Source organism: Carassius auratus, unplaced genomic scaffold, assembly GCF_003368295.1.
Source record: "Carassius auratus strain Wakin unplaced genomic scaffold, ASM336829v1 scaf_tig00214951, whole genome shotgun sequence".
In the NCBI taxonomy this organism is placed as follows: domain Eukaryota; kingdom Metazoa; phylum Chordata; class Actinopteri; order Cypriniformes; family Cyprinidae; genus Carassius; species Carassius auratus.
In genome coordinates, this window is record NW_020527879.1 from 375,001 (window position 1) to 402,630 (window position 27,630).

At 37.6% G+C, this 27,630-nt stretch overlaps 1 protein-coding gene across 1 annotated transcript in view; it reads right to left on the reverse strand.

The window, feature by feature from the left end:
* LOC113093301 (cadherin-13-like) overlaps positions 1–22,460 on the reverse strand; it is a 283,704-nt gene extending 261,244 nt beyond the window's left edge. The window contains exon 1 of the mRNA XM_026259099.1: positions 22,281–22,460. Coding sequence (XP_026114884.1) covers positions 22,281–22,322 — 42 coding nt within the window. The 5' untranslated portion in view covers positions 22,323–22,460. The remainder of the gene's footprint in view (positions 1–22,280) is intronic.
* Between the last annotated feature and the right edge of the window lie 5,170 nt (positions 22,461–27,630).

Sequence of the window (27,630 nt, forward strand, 5' to 3'; positions counted from 1 at the left end):
TGAGACCACATCGCCCAACTTTTGTCTGTACTAGTGTAAGCCTCATATTTGAATGTCATAGACTAGATTAGCCAAAAGGACCATCAATGAAAACATGAAAAATGTCATCTCTGATTGAGATTATTGATTATTACAGTTTGATTTAAATGTTTTCCAGTTCCTGCCTCCTTCCCGTGACTATGAAGGTTGTTTCACATTGCTGCAGCTGTTAAGAGTTAAAACTGTTCATCCGTTTCCAAAAAGTGAAGCTCTCATAACAATGGGAAGGTATAAGGTTCCTGTCATCATAATGCGGAAAGACAGTACAGACAAGCATTAGGAATCCTGCAACACAAGCTCTTGGAGAACAGCTGACCTTGCAGTAACTAAGAGCAAAAATATGGTAGCGGGGTAAGTTGCTGGGTCATCCTAATCGGTTTCGAGCCTCCAAGACTGATTTACATAGTTTATTCTAGCTACTAATGGGAAATTGCTCTGTGTCGTTGTTCAAATCTGACATGCCTGGCCTCTTGCTGAGATAAACTTACCCTGGAGACGGAAACCCCCTGCTTTCTTAAACAGGCTCAAATTGAATTAGGACATTCTTCTGGACTGTAAGTGTAAAATTGAGCAGAGATGTTCCCTGAGGTTGGGAAAGCAAGGTGTTGGATTTTAAGCACATTAAAGATGGGAGACTGTTGTATAAGGCACTACTCGCACAATGAATTTTAAAAGTAGTATGATGAGGAAAAGAGAGAGAAGCGACAGCTGACACTCACAAACTGTGACTGATCATTCAAAGCCGGACTCTCCAGTCGAAAGGCATTTATGATTTATGGCACAAAAAAAAAAAAGTCAACAATTGTATCCTTTAAAACTCATCTTTGATCATCAAAATTTCATATTTAAATGTTTTTTCTTGTGAAAATAATTATCTCATTCCTTAAAATAGCTTGAATGCAACTCTACACACTTGCCTGTATGTGGATTTATGAATACGGAAATTAGCCCCACCTCCACTCAGTCATATATTAGCCAGCCATGAGCCAGCGCCGAACTGTAGTGAATGCGATGCAATGGCAAATGGAAATATCGGTTTAACTAAGCCATACGTGTTTGAACCAGAAATAAGTTAATACTCAATGAGACTGATGGCTAACTTTGTGAGGTAACATTATCGGTTTGCGCTGGTTCGTCAAGGATAATGACTGATAAAACAGTTTTTACTAGCCGACAACTACAGTGGATACTGTAACATTCGTTTAATTTATGTACTTGAAGATTTTGTGTTCTTATTCAGGTTAGAGGTTCTAAATACAAATAAATAAGCGCTAACAGCACATGACATCGTAAAAATCGGGGGAAATATTTACAGTTCGCAAAACATCTACAGAAAAAAATACAAATGTTATCAGATTAACCTGGCTGCCTTCTCATTAGATCCTCTGCTTTGCAGCACAGTTAATGAAATGCTAAGGATAGGATCCCTTGGCGCAATTGGCTAAATAGTTTTGCGCAACCATTTCAACTTTATACATCCAAATACATTTACTGTCCGACAACACAACTTATTATGACAACATTGTTTTACAGTATATCTAATAATGCAATATTATATCTTGTAACTCTAACTATTTCTAATTTAACCTATGTGACAAATATTTGTTTAGACTCAAATTGGCTTGAATAGATTGGCATAATTAACTAGTATTCACCCTTTTTCTACAGTCACACTCTGTCTATGCAGTCAATAGCACTTTGACTGTAGTCCTAAGAAACCTTTGTATGAGAGCTGCTCTGTTTAATCAAATAGACTATGTAAACTATTTTTGCATGGATGGATCAGTGTTATGCAGTGTCAGATTGCCTCAGTCCACCTGTGGAAGATCTCTGCAAATTTCTCTTCAAACTTCTTCTTTCAATGAGTCTGGCAACTAGTGGTAAAGTCCAGCTCTGAAATTTGTGTGTGCCTCTACGTTCGGTCAATTGGAAAACCCATCACCCCTGGTATCTACTTTCAGCTGGAATTGGCAATACATATGAAGCAAGCTTTGCTCAAGATGGGAAGAATAAATTACCTCCTCCATCCATATCAGCAATGTTGACTCCAGCACTGAGGCCACCTTCATCTTCCCAACCAGCCGCGCATTGTTCGATCGCTCACACAGAGCAGACGAACAATTCCTCTCCTCTCCTTCTTCTCAACCTTCTTATTTCTTCTTAACTTCACCCGCTTACCCTCACTTCCTTACTTGAGATTGAGCTCTGCCTCAATCTGGCGCCTTATGGCTATAACTATATGTCCATCTATCACACCAACCCACACCAATGAACCTCTCTGTAATCCAGCAATGGTTAATTCCATCAGTCTCAAACTCACTATTTACCCCCATCAGTCCTGAAATCCATTTAAAAAGGTTGAGTGGTTCTTTGTAGTTCTTTTATCCTCAGCTGAATAGCCCGGATGGCTGTGAGGTACGAGGCCAAGACAAAGATAAATACGCAGCCAAAAAGCAAAGGGAATAATTACACTGAATACCTCTAAATCATAGTCAGGATGGGAGCCACTGCTGTGCTGGGCAGAAGTCAACATAATGAAACCAGGCAAGATACAGATGATTCTCAGCTCTATTTGCAGTCCAACAGGGTACTCAAGAATGTAGAAAATATTGATAAACAGAAGTATTGTACTGGCGTTGCATCATTTTATGAAATCAATACACTTACACATCTGACTGACTGATCAATTAAAATTAAAAGATTGTTGTGAATAAACTGAACTTGTAACAACTAACATTACCTCTAAAGCTTTATAGACCAGGGGTTTTTCAAACATGAGGGTGCATTTAGGAGGTCAGCTGAAAGTTTAAGTGAAATTTCATATACATGTATACACACACACTACCAGTCAAAAATATTTTATGCTCACCAAGGCTGCATTTATTTGATCAAAATGGAGTACAAATAGAATAAGAACAGTAATATTGTGAAATACTACAATTTAAAAATATATTTTTTTTCTCAAAATGTAATAATCACTTTAATGTAGCTTGCGCCAACAGTTGTACACCGAAGTTGTTTTAGGCTGATTACGCATGAGGTCAACACAACGCATGTGCCGGAAGCAATGTTTCCTTACTTTAGCAAAGGAAAACCAGTCTCCAACTGTCTTATATCGAAATCCTCCAACATTCTTCTTTACAAATCCTTGTTTTGTACTTCTAATTAGTGACCGTTGTTTTGTTTTTGATCTCTCCCCTGCGCTTCCAAATTCGTCATTTCCAAACGGTGCATGCCAAGAGCAGACCTCACACGTCATCCGCCCAGCACTGTTTCCATTTACTACAGTGAGCGCAAGCTAGATTTAATTGATTATTACATTTTAAATATGCAACAGTGCGTTTATTCGCTACAGGAGGACATTCTTCATCCCCTGGAGCCGAGTGAGACACTTTTTTTTATTAAGGATGGGCACTTTTTATTTTAAGGCTGGTTCACACGGCAGGATAATTGGGCCGATTTTAGCCCCGATTCAGCCCTTCCGACAATCTTAGGATGCTCCGATTATCGTAAAATAATCTGATCAAATATTCCTGCCGTGTGTGGTGTGTTAAGACTAATCTCCTCTGCTCGGAAGAATGTCGGGACCGCTCCGATCTCAAATCGGGGATGTGGCGCTGTGGCGTGTAGCCAATCAGAAAGCGAGGTGACGAGGCAGTGATAGTACCGGGAAACAAAATCAAAACAGCCGGCGTATATAATATAACAAATACAAATAAAGTCGATGGGCATAACTACATCCACAACTGCAGTCCACCAGAGTACATGGAAACTAATATATGAACGTTTATTTCAACGGTTATTAATCTGTGTAGTACGTAACAACATTTCTATGAGATAAAACAACAACTTATCTCCATATCATGATATAGCAAGTATAGTCCATGCTCGCGTCGTCTCCACCTCTTTGACCATCGCCTTTTCTTATTTTTCTTATGTTTTTTTTTTTCCGTTAAAAACAAAGCACAAACTATGGCCACTGCATCCTCTTTGTCCGCCATGATTGTTTACTCTAAAGTCACGTTTGATCTCGAGGGATTTTGCGAGATTTCCCGTCTGACCTGGGAATGCTCGGGAGTCAAATCGGTTCGTGTGTGATGTGTTGATATTGCCGTGTGGCTGCACACCACACACGGAGCGACCAAAACTGTTAGGCCGGGTTCACACCGCAAGTTGCAGCAGAGCAGAAGCAGCGCGTTAGCAGCAGGTAGGCAGAGCAGAAGCAGCGCGCGCCTATTTTGCTTTCACACCGGCAGCGGAGGCAGCGCGCAACTGAACAGCAGATTTTGGTCAGAGTGCTCTATAATGGGTACGTTCGCATTGCTTTATTTCCCCATTTAAAATACATTTAAATAAAAAGACTTGGCAAGAAGCTTTTTTAATTAATAATTTCATTGTTACTTTTGTTGGATCTTTGTTTTGCTGTCTTTGTTTTCCGTGCAGTATACGTGTTGTTGATAGAAGAAAGGCCATTGCGCTATATTTGTTATTAAGGAGACTAAAAAGACGCAGACTTTGGGTTCATCCCATTAACCGACGTAGAAGAGAACATGGTGCATATTACCATCTTGTCACTGGGTTTGTTTGCAATCAAATTTACCAAAAAACACCCTGAAAACCAATTTAATAAACGGTTTTAAATTATGTGTATTGTAAATGGTTCACAGCCTTGACTTCCTGCTCATCTTGAAATCAGCATTTACTTGTTTATTATAAATGCATGTATCACCTGCTTTTGTTATTTGTGTGCTTATGTGTAATTTAGAAATTGTAAATGAATGGTTCCAATTGAATCAATTTTGAATCAAATATTGAGTTGTTTGCTCGTGTGCCAGCGAAAGCGTCAAAAACACTATAAAATGTATTACCATCTGCAATAAGAGCCGCTGCAACTTCATCCCATGCTTTTTCCTTCTCCTGCAAGTCTTTATAAAGTACATTGTGTGGATCATAAAGAACTTGATATTTCTCAACTTCCACGATGAGACGAGTGTCGTCCATTATTGTCTTTCCAGGTGCACTCTGAAGACCACTGCCTGTGACACCACGTGCTGTTGTTTATGATTGTCAGCACGACATCCGTTCTTCTGCCAATATATAGTCCTAGTTAAAAGAATACGACAACTACTAATAATAAATAAATCTCCAAGGCTAAACTAGCAATATAAATTATTTAAAGTTGTTTTTGTATTTCGGCAAAATGTCTATTTTTGGATAGAACTGTAAGTACTTTAACAGATTTTGTAAAAAAAAAGAAAAAGAAAAAAAACAATATATGAAAAAAAATATAATAAAAAATTGAAAAATATGTGGTTTAAAATATCATAATTTTTTAATGTAATTTGCTAAGAACACAGTAGATATCATCAATGCAAATTTTGGGCAAAATTCGTTTAAGTACATGTGTATTTTGGCCATGATCATGATCATTTTGGCCATGGTCACTTTATCTTCTATACATATTTTTTTTATAATAATTTCCTTTTCGTAACATACTCTAGTTCTTGTTAAAACACCCTAGATGTGCTTTTTTTGTGCAGTTAGAGCACTTTTTGTGTGAAATCATATTTATTTTGTCTATCAAAGGTGTACTTTCACTTTAACTGAGCGTCAGCAGAGCAGCAAAAATAGACCCAGCGCCGAAACGATCGCGGCACTGCTGCTTCTGCTACGCTCTGCCGCGCAGCCTCTGCGTGCGGTGTGAACGCTCTCATCTGTTAACATAGGCGCCGAAAAAAATACGCGCTGCTTCTGCTCTGCTGCAGCTTGCGGTGTGAACCCGGCCTTAGATCCGTGATTTTTTATCGCTGTGTGTGGGGTCTCTCATATTTGGAAAATCGGCCGACAATTTTAAAATCGTCCCGTGTGAACCAGGCCTTACTTCTTTAGGACTGAAGCACTGCAACACCTGCTGAGTGCCATTAAACAGCTTGAAAAGATCAAAACCAATTTTTTACATAAATCCAACTGGATTCATCTGAAAGAAGAAAGTCATATACACCTATTTATTATAGTATAGTTCGCTCAGAGAAACAAATATAAAGTGAAAAAAGCTTCAAAGTCTTTTTAATAAAGCACTGCTTTGAGTGGATGGCTTTGCTCTCAGGCTATGCAGAAAGCTTCTTTTTGCAATAGTAACCAACTGCTCAGTGATTATTATCCATAAGGACGACGTTTCAACTGGACAGGTGTGCACCATGATACAATGATTACAGAGGTCAGTGAGAATGTAGGAGTGGGAGGACGGAGAGAATGTAGGACAACAAAAAAGGCAGTGAAAATGAAGAACGAGACGCAAGGGTTAAGGACATCCACAGGAGTGGGTGGTTTTGGCAGAACATGCCTTATTAAAAATGCCAGGGGAACCGACAATGAAGGGGGAATTGAGATAAATAATTGTTTTATTTTTATATATGCATTTTTTTTTTCCACAGCGCAAAACAGTTTGAGAAATAATGTCGCTAATTGGCAGGCAGTCCGAAAGTAAGTGTCACCCAACAAATGAAAACGTACCCAGTATTCAAATGGTGTTAAATGTGAAGAGCTTATAGACTGAAAATTGATGTGAATGGCAGAAACATCCTCTAAATGTCAGTAATTCAGCAAACATCTTTGCTATTTTCTAAGTAGTGTCAACTGCTCACTCTTTTTAAAAGAAAAAGGCACATTACATCATTTGATGTGTTTTTATACTACAGTCCTCATACACTCAGATGTTGTCTTTTCAACGTGGCATCACTTCTGATATTTTATGTTGACATCATGAATAAAGGATGAATAAAGCTCAAGGGAAAATCATAATTTATATGCCAAAGACGTAAACATCACCTTGGTTACTGCTTTCAGTCTTATTTTCATAATACAGTCTTTTATCCATATAGATATATATTTTTATTGCTTCATATGTGTTTTCACACTGCTTACTGGAAAATCATGAGCTTATTATATCCCTGAAAAGTCACCTCCAGGAAGAATCTTCAACAGTTTCGCTCTTCATTTGCTTCTAACAATCAAAGAGTTGCCAGACTACAGCTTTGCTGCAATGTGACACACATTACATTAAGTGTCTATGAAGAGGCTAAGTGCTGTTGGTTTATATTCTTCTCAACACCTAATACGGGACTCAAGGGACTGGAGCTCAAACTTGGTAGCATAGAGACACTAAAAACTCAGACACACTCTAGACTCTCTTACAGTCTAATCAGCAATCCCCTTGGACCGTCCTTTCACACTGGCCTCACTCTGTAACACACTCCCTTTCTGTTTTCCCCTACACGTACACACACGATATTCACCTTACCTGACCTCTTCTCTGGGATAGGAGGGTAGCCTTCTCCCTGTGGAATTCTGTTGCTCTTTCCCAGTGGCCAGAAGTCATCAAACCTCAGAGACCCTGTCTATCGGTCTCTCGGTCCCTGCTGTCTTCCTGCTTACAAACACCAGGATTTCTCTTGGATGTGTTTGCACTGTCTTGTCTTTTTCCAGATACAACCATTTGAAGGAGTGCCACAGGGTGCTGAACTGGGTCCCTCTGGAATTTCTCTGACCGATCCCTCAAGCACATTTTCCCAGTAAACAGACATTCATGAGATCAACAAGGATTACCCCAAGTTAATACTACTGGATCTTTGACTTCAAAAATTAAACCTGTTGTTAACATCATTATATTTCAGCACAATTCATAGGCGCTTGGTTGTAACACTGGTACTGAGTTCACCCAAAAATGTATTTTACTCAAAAATCTTAAATAAATAAAATATTGAAGCTTGAATAAATAAAATAATAATATTATTATTAATAATACAAAAGGTCCAATATTTATAATTATTATATTTAATTATTATTATTACAAATATCTTTTACCTGTTTTTCTCTACATGACTAACTTACACACATATGAATCACTGTACAGCAAACTGTAGTAATTGCATCATCAGCCAGTATAATTTCTATAAATACAATCAACAAAACTAATTTTTTAATTGTAAGTCTTCCCCTCTTTCTAGCCCACTAATGCACATCTCTCTCTCAGCCTAGACTCCTGCATCTTTAAAGCATGAAGGCCTATCTATCAGCACCAGAACTGATAAAACACTGAGTTTTTATGCAGCCACGCACCAACTCAAACACGAGTGTGATTTGTTATTCCCTGTGGCGGGGCTGACTATTAGCCCTGCACTACTGTTGTTGCGATAAAAACCACAGCAGAAAACAATAACGAGAGCAGAACATCAAATAGCAGCGTGTTTTTTTCTTTAATCTCCCTTCTGAAAAACATTTGAAAAAGATGACAGAGTGAGAGATGCTGTCTCAATCAGTACATTTACATTCCATTCCACTGCAGAAAAAGACACCATTGGACTAGCACCTAATCCATTTGAGTTAAGATAACTTGATGACACTCCTTGCATTATTTTATCCAACACATCGAATTTGCATTCTACCAAAAATGCATTAGGTATAGCCATGGTGTCACCTGTTAGACTGATTATAGCACAATAAATAAAGCCCATGAAATTAATTATGGTTGTCCTTATCATAATTAATCATTCTAGGAATTCTGGCATTGTTGTAATGTAAAGTAACATATTTGGTCATATCAGTGGAAATTGAAGCGGATAATATGATAATATTAAACTAAGCTAGCCTGATTTGAAAGATTTTACATGACATTCAATTTATAAAAAAAAAAAAAAAAAAAAAAAGCAATAAGTTAGTAATATATTTCAGAAGTGGTCCAGTAAAAACCGTGTTGTGACTCATTTGGAATTAAATTCAGAATTATCTTTAATTTCCAAATCAATTCCTGAATCAAACAAGGTAAGAAACAGAATGCACAATAATAAATCAAATTTTAATGCTAATTCAAAGAAATTCACATGACAGAATCTAAAATATAATGCTGACTGTTGGTTTGAAAAGACCTTGTTTTGATGGATGAATTCTGAGTTTTTCCCAACCGTGACACTTAAGTCAGAGGTTCAAAAGATGGATTTAGCAGAACACCACTGCTAACACTCCTCTGAAAACAAATACATCATTCAAACTTTGTCTTGTTGGTCAACCATAATACCAAAAAATCAACAGCAAGCTAGAGGAAAAAGCATTTATTGATAAAATGTAGCTCTCTCTCTCGAAACAAATGTAATTGTCTCTGAAAGTGGACACAGCATCAGCATAATTTCTTCACAGCTTATGTGGTCGAAACACTTTGAATATCGAATTAACATCATTTAAGTGATGAGTCAGATATGGATAGAAAGCACGACTAAATATGAATAAATAAAATAAATTGATGTTCAGGCCATAATGATAAGAGATCTAATTTGGGCTTTGGATGCCTTCTCAAATACACTTGTGCTTTGTTAATCAAAAAGCTAAAAATGGCAAAAATGGAAATCAGGCAAAATCCAAGTTTCTTACAAACACACAGCTTTTCATTCATAAGGTGCCAATGGATGAACTGGAGATATGTGGACTACTGTGGATTATTATGATGCTTTTATCAGCTGTTTGGACTCTCTGACGGCACCAATCTACTGCAGAGGATCCACTGGTGAGCAAGTGAGGCCTGGGTGTGAGTACATTTTCAGCAAACTTTCATTTGTGTGTGAACTTTTCCTTTAAAGCTTTTTTTCAGGCCACCATAGCCATTATTCTATTATTTAAACACTTTTTTTTTCACAGCCAGGTTTACAGCCAGAAGTCAAAATGTCCCCAATTGCTGCATTTTTGTGCTCAGGTAAAGAGTTGCACGTGGATTTATTTCAGTGCTGTCACTTGTATATGCTTCCCTCTCAGCAGCATTTATAAATGATCTTTCTCCAACTTCAAAAAAAAAAGGAAAAATGGAGGAGTGGTCAGCCTATTTCTTTTGCCCTCTAGCTCTTACTTTAACTTCCAAACAGTAAGAGAAAGTCCAGAATACCTCTTAATAACCATCCCATTGTCTGCGATATAAATATTCATTGACTCCACCAGATTGTCTTTCACTCTGCATAGGATGGTAGGGAAATCTGTGGCTGAGAGATGTGCCTGTCAGAAACCATTGCAGAGCCACAATTCAACTTCCCCCAATCAAGCCTTCCGCATATCTCCTTTAGGCGGTCATAAGGGAGAAATATTCCCCCTGTATAACGCTTTTTTTTTCTCTATGCCTTCAGTTCTACTTCAGTATATTTTCACTTACAAAAATCCACAGTAATGCCAAAGTCTTTTTTATACACGTCAATACCCCTGTATTCTTAGAAGTACAGTACATTGTAATGCATGCCATTTCTAAACAGTACTTTTTGAAAGGATCTATGTTTTTACCTACATATTTGTTCTAAATGTCCTTTTCTGCACCAGTGCTAAATGTTGAGGAGCAACTGTGAATGGGACAAAATACAGGTACAAAAGAAAAACTGTTAGAATAAGTCTCTTTTTCGGAGTAATGATGCTGTGGCTCAGTTTCTCTGGATGGTGAAGTGGAATCCAGAGGCATTTAATGGAAACACACAGGAACATGACCTCTCAGCTACACATAAACATGGCTGAGTAAACAGGTCATTAAGAAAATAAAGCAATTTCTTCATTCTGTCAGGCGCAGGAGCAAGGGATTAATGGCCATGGAGTAGGCGCAGTCGCAGACACTGTTCACACAAGCCTAAAAATAACAGCCACAGACATCTAGACAATCTCTCACCCTGGACATGTTTAATGGCCATTGTTTCTGCTGTATTAAGCTACATGGGCTAAAGAGGCTCCCAAATGTATCCTCGGCAATTAGAAGACTATGGATGCCGCAATCAACATCTTGGTCTAGCCCTATTCCAAAGCAACTGGGCAAAATGCACAATGCACAATTCTAAATACACATTTACTACATAAGCCAATTAAAGAAGGATTCAGCTTCATACAATATAATGATCAGTGTTGTAACTGTTAACTAAAACAATTTCTTTTTTTGTTTTGAAAAAAGCTGTAAAAATGTATAACTGTTGCCTTGGCAACTAACTGAAGTAATATAAATTCTAGTTAAAGTACTTCAATTACAATTGCTAGGGCTGTCACTTTTAGTTCGAAAATCGATTGTACAATCGATCGGACCAACCAAAAAAAGTTTCAAAAATGAAATTAGGGAATTGATTTTAACTAAATATGTAGACTATTAATTTTAAAAGAATTAAACAATTAAAAATATAGATGTAACAAAACTCACAAAACAAGCAGAAAAAGAAAATAAAGAATTCCGAATGTGCAGTATGCGTTGCGAAAGCTAGACAGAAAATACCAGCAATTTTACGCGCCTGAAAGTCCCAGTGACGTCGAGAGCGATCTCTTATGCTGCTTCACACCAAACGCGAACTGAGCATCTGGCTCAATGATTTCAATCTTAAGTCAATGTAAAGACGTGTTTACGCGCGTCTGGAGGTCTCCCGGCGTGGTAGATGCGAATTCGCCTCATTCGCACATCTAGTTACAGGAGATTCTGAGTTATGAAAAGGACCGTTGCAAGCTGACAGCGACCGGCTTTAATGGTGGAAAATTGACAGTAATACCCCCACCTTGCGCAGCTGTACCTGAGTGTACCTGGGACATCAGTGCGGTCAGAGCGTGTCTTCTCAACAGCTGGACATATAGTGAATAAAAAAACGCTCTGCACTGGACCCGGAAAATGTTGATCGACTTGTTTTCCTGTCCAATAAAATTGTGATGGCCCTAGCCTTTTTGAGCGTTTCATTATGCCTGCCTAGTGCCGCCTAGCCTAAGTGTCGGTTACGTTCAATAAAAAAAACACACATGGCCTGTTCTCAAGTCCATTTAAAGTTTCATTTTTTTTAACAGTTGTTTGAAATGGATTGAATCATTATTTAAAATAATCTTGGAGATTTTTGAATTGCCTAAATCATAAATGCAGCTGGGTTGAAGCCTTCAGTGATGTTTTGCTTTTGTTGAGCAGAACAGAGCTGATGGTCACAAACAACAGGGCGTACGATGGCGTCTGGAAATGCCACTGGCACAATCTCAGTTTTTAAAAAAGGCATACAACAACAGCTGTGTCATTACTTGGTCACTTCAGGACACAATCACTTTATGCCCACTAGCCAGCAAACCAAACCAGAGTCATTTGGTGGGTGGTACAACAGCTGTCACCCCCAGAATAGTTTTTTGTTTTTTTTGGTAAAAGACTAAATGATCATTGAGCAGATTCAGATTTAGACTGTCTATTATTGTCAGATTTAGAGTGTCTATGATTCCTTCCTCACTTTTTACATGCTGAATGGATGTCAGTAGGGAATATGATGGCTCAGAGGGGAATGTCTTTCACAAATGCAAAAACCTGCAGATTGGTAAGGTCTCTGTAAGACACAAGAATGCAAAACAAGGCTTAATTGGGGGTGATTAATGCAAAATTGAGATGACAGAAGCTTTTGTTCGTGAAGCATACGGTGAATGTGTTCACTCCATCGATCAAATGTGGAAAATCAGAAACTGAGCATTGTGGTAACACATCGCAAACCTGGCAAAGTTTAATTGCCGGCAACACAAGAATTCACACATCCATCTGCGCTAAGGCTAAATTAGTTACAGAGTTCATTGTTTGAAGATGTGCTATGAAGGTTAACTTTCACTCTGTCTGACAATCAGCCCATATTTGCCTTGTTAAGCAAACAGGACCCTGTGGCATTTCAATGAGAATTGTGTGAGGATGAGATTTTTTTCCCCACCGGGCTATCTGTTCCGTATTCTATTAACATTATGACATGCCCAATTATCTCCCATTGATTCAGTATCAATCATCGAAACGCAGAAGGATAAACAATCTCAGATGCTTGGGTAAATTGATAGTTTGTGTATTTTGGAAGTCTTGTAAGTTGACAGAGGCCATGACATGTGCCATTAGTATCACTGGAGCTAGATGGAGAGACGCTGCTAACGGTTTAGATCTAGTGACACATGGATAGTATGATAGCTGGCAAAAAGAGATCAGCCTGTCCATGTGGATCCAAAGGAGCGTAAAATTGTGTCCAGCAAAGCGTGTGGGATATGACAGTCAGGACATGAAATTCTAATGAAAATCAAATCTAATGCAATGCATATTTTCAAGAATCCCACCTACACAATCTAAACTTTGCAGATGGGCTTGCTCAAACCAGGTAATCACATGCAACTCTGAGTCTAAGGGGAAACAGGAAAATCTGAAAAACAATGTCAAATATTGTACACTGCAAATACATGTGTTCAGAGCACATTTTCGAGAAAGGGTCTGTGTAATGCTTCTCAAATCAATTTTCAACTGTTTGGTTTCGTTTGAAAACCGTTTGCGTCCACACCCCCATGCTAATAGTACAGCCCACAGCTCAAACTGCAGAAAAAAGAAAAAGAAAAATAGAAAATCATTTAGATTTCATTGATTCAAATGATAATTTCTTAAGTCACAATTTAGCAAAAGTAAAATGGAAAAAATGGAAAATGGCAATTATTCATTTACGAAGTAAATGGAAATTCGCCGTTTTCCTGTGTCAAACTATGTAGTTGTAGCATGTCTAAAATATTGAAATGTACAAAGAATGATAACTATAAAGATTATTTACATAAAAATATATATAAATATATATGTGTGTGTGTGTGTGTGTGTGTGAAAAATAAAGTCTAAGCTTGAAGCAATCTCTTATATACGGTCCATTAAAAAAATCAGTAGGCTACTAGTGAAATATGTGGATCTGTATAGGCAATGCTTTTAAAAAAAAAATTATTAGTCTGCACATTTAATTTAAAACAATTCCCATTAAAGATCTTAGCTTCCTTTTAATAGTAACATTTGTTTTCCGCATTAGATATGTGTGAAGTTCAGACGGTCTTAATTTGCACTTCAGTAATGATGTCTGGTTCAAGTGAACACAAAGGATTCTTTGTTCTTGTCACTTGTTTACCCGTCAGTGAAAACAGAGGGATGCTTCTGAAGTATGCAGAGTCCTTACTTTAATACTTTATTAAAAGTGCATCCATTTTACTTTATTTCAAGGTCTAATGAGGCCTTCACAGTGCTGTCAGCTCTTTCAAAAGTTCTGATTATAATGCCTTCACAGAAACTAATCTGTGCGTCTAGGGACTTTATGTGACTGGGTTGAAGACATAAAGAGACAGATGCGCAGAGAAAGAAGTAGTATGTGGAAGAAAGACACTGCATCATGCTGCGTGTGCATGTGGGTGACAGGTTAAGAGGATGAAGGCCCATTCGCCTGACACCCTACTACAGAAATGCACATTTAAAAGTATCTGTGTTTCCTTTCAACCATCCACAACAACAGCAGCCTTTTCCAAAATAGTCCTGCAAAGCCGCTTGAACAAAGATTATGTTTGATACGCTAATCAACAAATGCTCCCTGCCACATCAGCATCATGCCAGTTTTCATTGTGGAGCAGAAAAGGTTGCTCAGGATAGAGGATTTGTCTTCTTTTCATAGAAATGCTTCAAAGGATGTTAGGTCTTTATGAGAGAGGAGCTTAGAGCTCAGAGTACAGTGTAGGGTGGTTCATTCTCTCCAATTTTGTCCTTGAAACATTTTTTTCTCCTTTTCATTGCTAATGTATGTGCAGATCTAAAGACATGGATAAGATACAGCATGGCTGTATGCACTTCAAAGCTATAGTAATAAGTATTCAAAAGTATATTCAAAGTTTTTAGGCAGGCCTTCACTCAAAAATCTAAATAACTGCAATGGAAATCAAATATATGAAGGCTTTTTCTGTTTACAGTATCATTAAACGGTTAAACAGTGTGAGGTAAGATGTAGTTTAACACTAAAAGTGAATATTTTCAAATGTTTCATGATAAAAATGTTAAGTGACCAATAGTAATATCCAGTAGTGATATGATGTTACTCTCTGCAACGTGTTTTTTATTTATTTTTACTTAAATTCAACACAACATATAAGATCTAAAAGGCAAACACATATAATCTATTTCACTTTCCTGCAGTGCTACAGTTTTTAATTTACGTATAGGTCTTCTATTGGTTACACGGTTTCACATGATACAAATTCAGTTCAGCAAACTGATCTCTGGAATGCAACAACATGCAAAAAACAATTAAATACACTTGAAATACTGTGCTGAACAAAAATGCTAAAGAGGTGGCTAAAATCACTCTGGTAGGTTGTTATACATCTCACACACTATTCTCTTTAGAACTCTGGCAAACAAATTCACTCAGAGGCACTCATGCTCACCTGTTGTTGTTTTTTGGGGTGGCAAGCAGAGTTCCTTCAGAATTGCTGGCACTATATCGCCATCTATATGGTCGGAGTGAGTACTGACGGTGTTGAGAGTGTTGGGGGTTGGGAGAGGAGATTGCAAGGCAGAGATTGATTTGCCCTCTCTCAGATGTGGCACTTAGCTGAGGTGATCTGCTGTGAATCATGACAAATTAAAGAAAACAGACCGAGCCTCGCTTTGGAAATAAGCACAGCTAAGAGGGGAAGAGGGAGAGAGAGAGAGCTGTGGAACCTGATGTCCCTTCATGTCTCTGCCGGTTACCTAAGTCCTGTCTGAGACACAGCTCTAGACGAGGGGGGAAAGGTGTTAGTCACAGGCCAGCTGAGGTTTAGGCTCTTCTTCAGGCATTGGTGAGTCATACAGGGAGGAGATCAATGCAAAAAAAGAAAATATAGGATTACAGTCAAGGTAGGGTTTAGTTGGCTGATTTGATCTTCCGCAGTCAATGCAAAAACAGCAACGAGCCAAGAAGAAGCAGATCAAAGCGTTCAATATCACCGTCCAATTAGATTACGCATGGAGGAAAGCAATCTATCGTTTCAGATAGGGATGACTTTGAAACAGATTTTTACTGGTTAATGGGGATGTGTAAAAAAGACACATTTTCAAAATCGACAAGAAAGTGGGAACTCGCCTTAAATGACTAGTCGATTGATCGTTCTTAAAGAAGAACTGAATAATTAGGCTGGTTTTGGGTTCACCTGACCCCGATTGGAAGTTTATATTAGACACATTCAGCTACTTGGAGAGCAATCGACTTGAATGAAAACCAGCAGCCTACAGTCGTTATTTTAAAAGTTAGCCTATTTTAAGCTTGGCAAGCTGTTCAAAAAAGCAAAAAAAAGTACAAAATTGAACCAAATGACCTGAGTGGCAGTGCTTTGTGTTGGATGAATTTGAAGGTTTTTGAGTTGGTTTTATGCTGCAAACTGTCTAAAAGGTAAAAAGCAATAAAAAAGAAATGATTGCAAAATATGAAAACATAAAAAATAAGAACTTTTTTTTTTAAATCAATAATTAATCTTTTTAATTGTGCTGCTTAAAATTCTTGTGGAAACCGTGATTTTTAACAGGATTCTTTGAAGAATAACATTCAAAATAGCAGTGCTTATTTGAAATATAAATCTTTTTTAACATTATAAATGTCTTTACTATAACTTGAAATCAATTTTATGCTTCTTTTTGAATAAAAAAAATATACATTTATATTCACACACACCTCACTGACACTAATCATTTGAACCGTACAAAAATTAGACATCACTTATCACTCTTGCGTTAACGAAAAACACAATAAAATAATTATGTCAATAAAATATTATAAAGCAGAGAATATCTAAAAAAATACTTACTATGGAAATATCAAAGAAATAATTTTCATGACTTTTTCTGGTTTGACTTTTTCACCTAATATATACTTTTTTTTTCATTTGACTATGAGATCCACATATTTATGCGCATAAATAAGAATATTTTGAACCATTCACAGGTTACATTTTGTCTTAAAACAGGGATGAAACAGAGCTTGAACTACGAAAGATGGAAAGATCAGAACAGCGGTGGTCAGGACTGCAGGGCACATCCTGTCTGCTTATCACAAATCAGATCCCTGCCTTCCATTTATCTCTGTTCCTGTCATCAATCATACCCAACAACATGCATCTTTCTAAAGGAACACACACACACACACACACAAAATGGAGAACAATTTTCTGCCATTATTCCTACCATTACTAATCTCTGGGTCCCTTTAATACACAAGGAATTGTGCCACATAAGCATCTACAGATAAACAAGTATCATATTAGCCGTGACATTCGGCTGTTCTCACTATGAAATCTGTATACATGTGCATGTTTCTGATACAAATCCCCATATTGCCTCCGGGCTCCACAGGTCACCGTGCACAACAAACACACAGTCACACAGTAAGACTAACGCCACACAGATACCATTCAATTAATTACTGCTTCCAACTAGTGAGTTGGAAATCCAGTGTCACAGATAAAGCCGTTCATGTTTACAGTATGAGTCACTGAGATTATATTTGGATTGGCTAATGCAGGCTAGACCGTCTGGGTGGTTTTAGATATTCGAAAAGAAAAGATTCCAACCAATAATTGACTATGAATCAATATGCAAATACAGGAATGTTATATAAAAATTCCACTTCTTTGAGAGGGACAAGGAGGTCCAGGGACCCAGGCCTGGCATGTCACACGGTGTGTTTGAGAAGAGGATTAGAAGATCCAGGCTTTTGAGGCTCTCCTCGCAATTATCTGCCTGATGGAGGGATGATCTATGCAAACAGATAGGAGATAGACAGGGACAGATAGAAAGAAGGGCACTAGGGATGGATAGAACAGTTTTGATACTAGAGAATTAACAATGTGAGATCTCTTTCTGCTAAATCGTTGCTTGGGGGACTCTAATGCAACGATTGCACGTAAAATGAAGCCAACTTAAACACAATCAAGCTTTCATTCTCCCGAAGATTTCCAATGTCTATAAATCAGTTCAGTTGAATATAATGAGTTAAAACAGTTGATTCGGTCTTGGTTAAAATGAGCAAGCAGCTCTTGGGACATCTCTCTTTGCTTCCATCTTAAAAATGGATAGTTCAGCCTCTGGCTGTCACAAATCTATTACTTAAATTTTTTGACACAAAACACAAACATTTATACTTTGAAGAATACTCTGGTCAGTCTACACTACACAAGAAGTAAAGGTACAAAACTGTTCTGGGGAACCCTTTCAAACGATACTAATCTGGCTTTCAAGGAACTAATATGTATAAAGATCCAAATATGTACTTTTTACTTTTGTACCTTAGGGTACTGCCCCAGTGACAGCATGTATTGAATTGCAAGTCTACATTGTAGTATAATATATGGTACCGCAAGAAGACAACTGGCCAAGAGACACACAGGAACCAGTAACATTTGATGGACTCCTGATGTCACTGATATCAAACGTGACATGTTCATCTAACAGTGCCATATTTGATTGCAGAGATGCTAAATCTGTAAGAAAATACAACAAAATGGCCAGAGATGTGGTGAATTTGAAGACAACGCATTTCTGAGAAAGTTGCAAACAGCCAAAATATCCACTTGATAAGATTTTTTAAATAAATAATTAATAAAAGAGGATTAATTTACAGTATGTAAACCACTGAACCAAAAATCATACGAAGAAGACATTAAGAAATGATTTCAGAATGACTCCGTATTCATCTGAGTGTGTATATGTGAGCAACTATTTATGAGCATCTTCAAAACTTTTACAGTCTTAAGTAGTTACTGTATTTGACTTCCTGTTATGCAGTTCCTGTGGCTCAGTAGTAGAGCATTGCATTAGCAGCGCAAAATGTTGTGAGTTCAATTCCCAGGTAAACACACATACTGGTAAAAAAAAATAATAAACAAAAAATGTATAGCCTGAAAGCACTGTAAGTCGCCTTGGATAAAAGCGTCTGTTAAATGCTTAAATGTCAACGTATTTAAGGCCCACAAAATCTGAACAAATCTTTTCGCTCTGATATCTTTTTACATTGCCCGAGCTTTTTGACTTATTTGACTTAGCACCTACTCCACAATGTACTGACTACATATAAATACAAACACACAAATGTGTGCCTTAACAAAAATTCTTCCAACATTGCTCTGCTTCTGCTCTGTTAGCCAGGTGAAATTGAAGGTCAATAGGCCTTGACCTCTAAGACTCTAGACAAGCATTAATCTGCTATGAAGGAATTGCACAAATAAGGCAAAATCAAACCTATGCAGCAAAAGTGGTGGACATTGGTAGAGGATAGGTAGTACAAAGGAGGGTTGACACAGGGAGCGCATCCATCAGATCCACTGCAGTGCTAATGACTGGGTGCTCTCATTATCTCCATCATTACCAGACCTTCATTTACCATATTGTGCTCAACAGCTAGTGCACGAATTCATCAAGATTTCCCACTCTGGTAAGACAAGCTTCCTCCTAATGGCGCACTTCAAACATGAAAGCACGAGTCACAGTACAGTCCATCTGCAAGGTTAAATACAAACCAGACCTCCCAAATCTCTCTGTGCTTCAGTACAAGGTTACCTAAAGGCACTGCAAGGACCAGACAGTCAAGTTAGTATCAGCAGTTCAAATTGTGCTTTTTTCATACTTTACATTATAACGTTGTAACCCCTAAATTCAGTTTTAACATCTAAGACTATTTTTTACTTAACCAACTGCAGCGTAATGCATTTAGAGTTAATGTTTAATTTTAATTTAAAGTGAAGGATCTCAACTGAGTACATTAAATTAAAAACTCTTAAATATTGCAGGTGCTTTGCATTTTGACAATTTTTTTTTTTTGCAAATTTCAAGTAAAAAATCAAGAAACCCTGTTGCTACCTCACTTCACCATTGCTAAGAAGGGATGCTTACTTGTTTGTAGCTGATGATGAGCATCCTAGACACAGAGAGTGGACACAGCTGAAGCCAGCCCTTCTGCGTGACTGCCTTTAGGCTTTACACCTAAAGAGAAAGTGTGATTGTGTGTGTATATGTGTGTGTGTGTGTGTGTATGTGCGTTATGCCTTGGCCGAAGTGATGTGCACCTGTTACCCTTGCAATAAACAGAAATGACACCAGCCTAAAGCAGCGCCTCTTTCTCTCATTAAGAGTGATAAATCACAGGAGTAACACATAAGTGGCAACGAAGTCATCAAACGCACACCATCCATGTCTCGCCGCAAGGTCATCAAATGGGAAAGTGATGCAGATAGCAAGTCAAAAGCATTAAGTGTGGCCTATACAAGATTTAAAGCCAATATGTGCATCCTGGAGCGAAAACATCCACTCCAAACTTTAAATGGCCACACTGACTTTTCTATTACTTGAGATATTGGACAGCATGTTCCATCCCAAAGAATCCTCACCACTTAGGGATCTTATAGCAAGCAAAGAAAATTATTATCCCTGCTATTTCTCACTCTCTTTATCCATTTTCCAACACCTTGCTGGGGGAAACGGGGTAAATAGATTAGTAAATAAAATAAAACACAAAAGCAATGGGGGAGAGAGAGCTAAAGATAAATGCCTGCACCTCACGGGTACGGCACACTTATTCTGAATCATTGCAGCGGCTCGTGACTGCTTAACGTTTCATTTTGGAAACAGGGATTTATAGCGGAAGGGAATTCACAGGCTCCGATACGCAAGGGAAACTTGGCGCCCTACCTGCGCGACTATAAATAAGATCCTTCTTACTTGATCACACACGGAGCCAGAGAGGAAAAATGGGATTCGCACTCTGGCCAGGAAGACGGTGAGGGTGAGACGACCATCTAGAGAGCATCACAGGCTATATAATCTATTTAAAGTGGTTTATATCAAATGGAACCAAACATAGACAGCATCTTGTTTACAATGAATTGTTAAAAAGAACGTGCTTTAATCTGTTCGGACTCCCTAAGGATTCAAAGCATTGTGATGATTCACATCTATAAAAGTAAAAGCCTAGTGAAGCATCTGAGAAGACCTGAAATGTGACTAATGCCTCATAAGTATTAATAATGAGTGCACACTGATAGGTCTCTCAAAGTTCTCAAGGATAAAGTGTCTTTTTTTAAACTTTGCATAAAGCCTGGAGCTTTCTGTGTGATAAACAACAAAGAAGGTGTACTTAAATTAGTCAGAGAATAATGCATGTAGCACATGCTGAGGGCATGCGAAGGTATAAATCACCTATAGGTACTTCTATCTATTCCATATTAACATTTATCTAACTGAAAACACCAAATGCATATTATCTTCAAAGGGCAAATTGAGGATCACAGCTTGATGTGTTAGAGCATTATAAATCATATTATCAGTAAATAATGACATTTAGTCTGTGAGAGGAAGAACCACCACCACAACACCTGTTGTTTAATATCCTGTATGAGGATTTCACTAATGAGCAGTGGCTTTTTATATGATTTTTATATGCAGGATGTCATGTCTTCTTCACCCCCAACTGATGACCACTGACTATCACATGCAAACAACATGACAATATTAACTGTCCATTAGTATTAACAGTCTCAGGTTTCCTACAGTAAATCCCTTTGATTTAGACATGAAAAAAATATGACAAAACTAACCAAAGTCAAAACTAAAAAAGGCTGATAGCTAGCTGGTTATTGGTGCAAGCAGTCAATCAATTTGAATTGATAAACTGTTAAAGACGGATAAAGTCAATCACTTGTTTTCGGTTATTTATTCATATTTATTGGTCTCGATTATTTATATTTAAGCGGCTCTTTCGTCGTTAATCGTTGATCTTGTTTAATTGTTAAAGCTCCCTGTAAGCTCTCTGTAGTGGACTTATAATTAATTTACAGTTAATTGTCCCGTTATTAATTAATTATTTGTTTGTTAATGGTTTATTTGGTTTTTAGCGGACTCAGATGACTAGATAGACACTGTTTTAGTCTTGAAAAGTGTATTTGTTCGCTCATTTACTGATTCTTTGCTGTCTTTAGTGAATGGAGAAGGGCTCCGTGCGTCAGCCCGTCGTGTGAATGTCTCCAAATGAAGGGAGCCAAAGGAGCGCACAACTTCAGAGCTGAGCGGAATATAGATGCGATCTGAGACTGAGCTTGCTCGTGATTTGCACCCACCTGAACCCAGTGCATAGACTGAATCACACGAACCGACTCGAGTAAACGTTCGATGCATCCGAGACATCGCTACTGTGATAAATAAATAGAAATAAAGAATACCATGTACTGATCTCTATTCTGCTTGTTATGGCATTCAGTTTAAAGCAGCCTATTATCTCAGTAGAACTCTTTCTGCTTTACGAGTTGTAAAAACGTGCAATGTGCTCACAAATTAATTTCACAATTTTTCCCGACTCTAATTCTCTTTATGCAAAACAAACCTAAGATCCAACTCGAGCGATATTCCTAAATATAAAGGAATTAAACCTCTCGCGCCTACCTGGGGAAACGAGGAATGCGATGAAAATGCGGTTTCCGAACTCCATGGTCTCAGATCAGTGGGAATAATGTTCAAAACAAGATGCTGGTCGGACCAGCGCTGTTCATAATTCCAGAGTCGCGAGAGTAAAGCCCCTCTGCCTCGAGCTGCCAACTTCCCAAACAGAACTGCAGCCTCGTGAGCAGAGCATTGGAGTCCACCACCAATAGATTTATGGGGGGGGGGGTCGTCTTGACGCGCGCATGAACCTGACGTGCTCGCATTGATGCTCAAGTAAAGTCTTCGCAATTTTGCATTGCATTCCTTTATCTTTCACTGATTACAAACTTTCTGTTTGGAGAAACAAATTTAGAATAAAGAGTTTAATGGGGTGATATATTGCACATTTACTCACGTAATGGCAACAGTATTCTAGATTAATCAGACGTGGCTTGCTGTGCTTTTAAAGTGTCATGTTTAATTTTTTTTCATAAGAGAAAAGAAGTAAGCTTAGGGTTTATGATTGGTCATAAATCAAAACTTTCTAGAGTGTGCTTTAGAGATCAATGACTCAGCTGGTGGGTTGTGACATTAAAATGGGTCACTGATCTGTTCTGATTGGGTTGTGGATGGGAGCAAAAAAATAATACAGTGCAACTAAGCATATAGCTATGTAGGTAGATTTTAAAATGTGATAATGAAACAATCTCCAAAAGTTTAAGGAGATCAAATCATAGTTTCAGAAACAGACCATTTCTAAAGGTGCAGTATTCTGAGGGAACTTACAAAATTATTGACAGCTAGCCAAATATTAATCGTTTTGTGATATGCACTCATCTATAAAAACTATGAAAAAATAACAAAACCCAAACTACATTGAACAACTGATGATTGATTGGCACTTGATGCCCAATATAAAATTAGAGTAGGCTACTGAAGCAAAACCAGTTCTGATAGAACAATCTGTATGCATCCAACTAAAGCATCAACGTTTTAAGATTTTAATAAAGAAAACTTCACATTTTGAGGATGTTAGCAGGAATTAAAAAAATTTAAAATTCACCTATATTCTGCAGTTTAAGTAATTGCAGAACATTTTAAATATTGGCTATTTGGAGAGGACAGTAGAGGACAAACAAGGTCATTTTGTTTACACCAAATTCACAAAAAAATTCAAAACAGCATCTACTATACAGTGGAGTTCAGGTTTGTTACAACCATGAGGGTTAAACTTCCATGTGTGAGAGCCACAACCAGTCCTGATAGAACAATCTGTACTCACCTAGAACATATAAAAAAAATTAATGACTTAAAAAAATACTCAGACTATAAGTATGTTAGCTAGATGTGTAAATAATAGCGAAACATCTTAAACTGTGTGTTGACTATTTGAAGAGGACAGACGCTGGGCAAACGATTATCAATTTCTTTATAACAACTTCATTAGTGAGTTTGTTGTGTGGGTTAAAACTGTCATTTCTGTGTCATGATTTTTCCTTTTAAAATCACAACACACAGATTTATTATCTTGACTGACAACAACTCAACAGCTAACCACCCAATCTCTCTTGGATTTTGACATTTTCAACCAAACTCTTTCTAACCTAAGCCTGCACCAGAAACTTTTTTGCATTTATACTTTGTTTCGTTGCGAAATTGTTTCTTTGAACATGGTCCATGTTCAAGAGACAGAATCTCTATTCCAGTCATCTGTCATTTCTAAAAATGCAGTGGCAGAAGTTTCTGATGAAGTTCAGAAAAGACATAATGTCTATTAAAATCTCAGTGAGTAGTGTCTGACACACTGTCAAAAGATCACAGGTAATCAAGAGAAGTGAACATTTGGCTCTTGAGAATGTTCCGAAATTTGACATGGTAAATCTGAGAACAAAATCTTATCTGAAAAAAAATAATTAACAATAGTTTGTTCACATCAGAAATACCCAACAAGGAGCTCAAATTCAATTGTATCTTTACTAGTAAGAAACAGCTTAATCTTTAGCGGTTTATGTTTGTTTCTGTATTTTAGTTTGCTTTACTCTCAACTCATATTTTTTTTTATTTCCCCAATGTACCATGTAGCATGACACAGGCTATTGTGAGTGATGATGGACAGTACAACTAAAAGATCCATCACAATGACCCATGGATTCCACAATGAGCACAAACAAATATCCTTCGTCATGGGACTTTCAGGCCAAAACGTTCAAAAAGAAAGACAGATTTATATTGGGTATGTGAATACAGCCATGCTCTTTGAGCACTCCTTTGCCCCTGTTAAATCAACATGTCTTGGATGCACATCAAGGGAACGTGACACTTCCTGTTATCAAAGACAAGGCCAGATGCTCGCAGAAAAATACGGAACTGCAGATCACAGACCTCTATATAACATCTCAGACAATATCTAGAAACTCAGGTAACTCTTTTAGCTTTAAAGGCATGTAAAAAAAAAGCGGACTAAACAGAGAGCGATCGATAGAAAGTGACAGATCAGAAAGTACCAAATGTTTCCCTTTAGGTCGAAAGGTTTACCATCTCTTTAAGTAGGCCAACCCAACCAGAGTTTCTGTTAAAAGTTTTGCTGACTGTAACTTTTTTCCTATTTCATAGGAAGAAGATACATCAAGACTAAAGATAATGAAAGACTCTTCTTAATCCATTCATATTCTACCCACAACTCTCTGCAGCCACATACAAATAGATAGATTTGTGTATATATCAGTTTGGAGTAGATAAAGAGGAGGGGTTTTGATTCGTAGCGTCACCTCAGGAGCCATCATCTCTCAACCCCCTCAGATTCCCTCTCTCTCCCTTTTTTCTGCCCAGTTGTGAAAAATGAGGCTAGGAATTGTTGTGACGTCCTGAGGAATTGCTTTCTCAAGACAATGTTGCAGAATTGTTGCGTTATATCTCTTTATCAAAGGAACCGGGCTGGAAATAGCATTACGGTCGCTGTGGATTTGTCTAAAATGCATATGTTAAAAAGGTGCGCGGCGGGGAAGAAATACGCTTCAGTATCTTGGATTGTCGAGGTTGCGATGAAGAGAGAGCTACCTGCAGTTTTAAGTGAAAAATGAAGAACCGCAAACTGAAACCATACGAGAACGATTAAAATGTCAAGACAAGAGCAAGACGTTTTAAGATAATGTATCTCCACTTCGGGAGTGAATACTCATGGAATAAGTCTCATGATTCAAAATGCCACACCTGAGACGCTACTTCTCCTACTGTACATATAAAAATTTCAAAAGGAAAAAAAAGAGATATTTCCTTGTTTTTTTTTTTTCCTCTCAGCGACTAACAAATCAATAGTTTAGATTGGAATATAAGGTTCAGACAAACTCAAGAGACATTTACTGCACTTGTACTGAAAATATAAGGCATTTGCAAAGGTTGATATGAGTGATTACACCGAGAGAAAAAAAGGCACAAATGAAGCTATTTCATTTTTTGAGCTTATCTTGACATCCTGTTATCTTGATGTCTTTTTATCTCATCTTGAAAAGGGAGGGATGAAAATGTCCCCTGGTATTGAATGGGAGTTAGAGTGCCGGAAAATATTCTTTATGGGGGAAACAAATCCACTCTTCCCCTCTCTACAAAGAGAAAAGAGCACAGAGTGTTAGTATGGATGGCAAAAACAACAATTTTGAAAATGGCAAAGAGGCGGAAATGCATAATGTCAAATAATAAAACTAGAAAGTAAACAAAACTGCAAGGAGTAAAGGAAGTGTTTTACAAGTCTATAAAGTGATGTAAAAATAGGTCAGGTTAGTATTCACCTCAAAGAAAGCTGCATCATAGAGCTGCATAATCTCAAGATATATTGCCTTTTGAGATAAGGAGGTAGAGGTTTACAGACATTAAAGCAGATACGATTTTATGGTTGTTTATTTGTTATTAGGTTTTTGTGTATAAAATACTTTTGTAAAAATGAATTTATTCTTACTATGTCTTCTTTTTGAAAAACCAGGGACGACTGCATAAGAACATCTGTCAAACAAATACCCAAGGTCTTCTATCAATGCATTACAACACTGATTAACATTCTATAACAATCAGTTAACAAATCTATGATCTCTTCCTTCATGTTCATTTAAAACAACAGGTGAATCAATTTGATTTACTTTCATGATTTGTTTTACATTCTTTCTGCCTACTGTGTGAAACAGTGAGTTGAGGTTATTGAGAAATACATAATGAAATCAATGTCCAGGTGAAGAACACCACTGATCTCCAGAGACCTGAACATTAACCAACAAGTAGATGAAAACGTCTATCTGCACGTTGCCCGATAATTAATACTGGTTAAATAAATTTGCTGTAACAAAAACAACGGTACATTGCAATACAAGGAATTTTTATTTTTTATTTTTTTATGCATGCCAGCCACGGTAATGTTTTCTGTACTAAACATGGACCTTCTAGCTCTACTGCCCATCAAAATTAAAATATCCCAGCTGGACTGAATCCACACACTCATTTGCACACTGTCCTCATGATTTGGATGCATGGGCCTCCTGAGGATGTAATTACAAACAACGGACACTAGGTGAGGCAAAAGCCTCCTTCTCAGCAGGTACAGGATGGTGTCCAGTGGAGCAGTTCTCCTTTTCTCTGGCCAGGCGAGAAGCTTTATCCTTGGGAGTGAGCAGGTGATGCACTGCCAGAATCGGAGCCAGGCCAGGGAAAGCTCCCATGTGCCAGCACTGCTGGAGTAGATTGATGGTCCTCTATTTGATGCTTTATCACAGTCTGTACTCTCTTTATTATGTCTCTCTATTCTCTCCCAAACATCAAGCAATTTTCTTTAAACGCTGCTAAATTCTACCCCCATGCTTTATTTATTTATTTATTTCAGGCATTTGTATAAAAAGGGTGAGAGGTTGGCAAGAGGTGACAAGGAAAGGTGCGATTACAAGAAAAGGCTTGAAAATAGTTCACTCAAAAATAACCATTCAGTCATTTACTCACCTTCATGTTGTTCCAAACCTGTATGAGCCTTTTCTTCTGTGGAACATAAAAGGAGAAGCTCAGCATAAAGTTCACACTGCTCTTTTCCAAATAATAAGAGTGAAATATGACTCTTGTGCTATTATACAAGTCATCTAAAGCCATATTCTAACTTTGTGTGAGAGCTATGGGAAAATAAGATCATAAGTGAATAACGATTTCTTTACCCTCCCAAACAAATAAAAATAATATTGCCATTGAATTAGGGTATCACATCATTATAATGTAGGCTACTGTATGATTACAGAAATTTATATTCAGTGAGATTTGCAAATTACATTTACCAGTGTTATTAAATTAGTGTTTTAAAAGATGATTAATTTTAAGTGACATTAGATGATGTCAAATGTAAATATAAA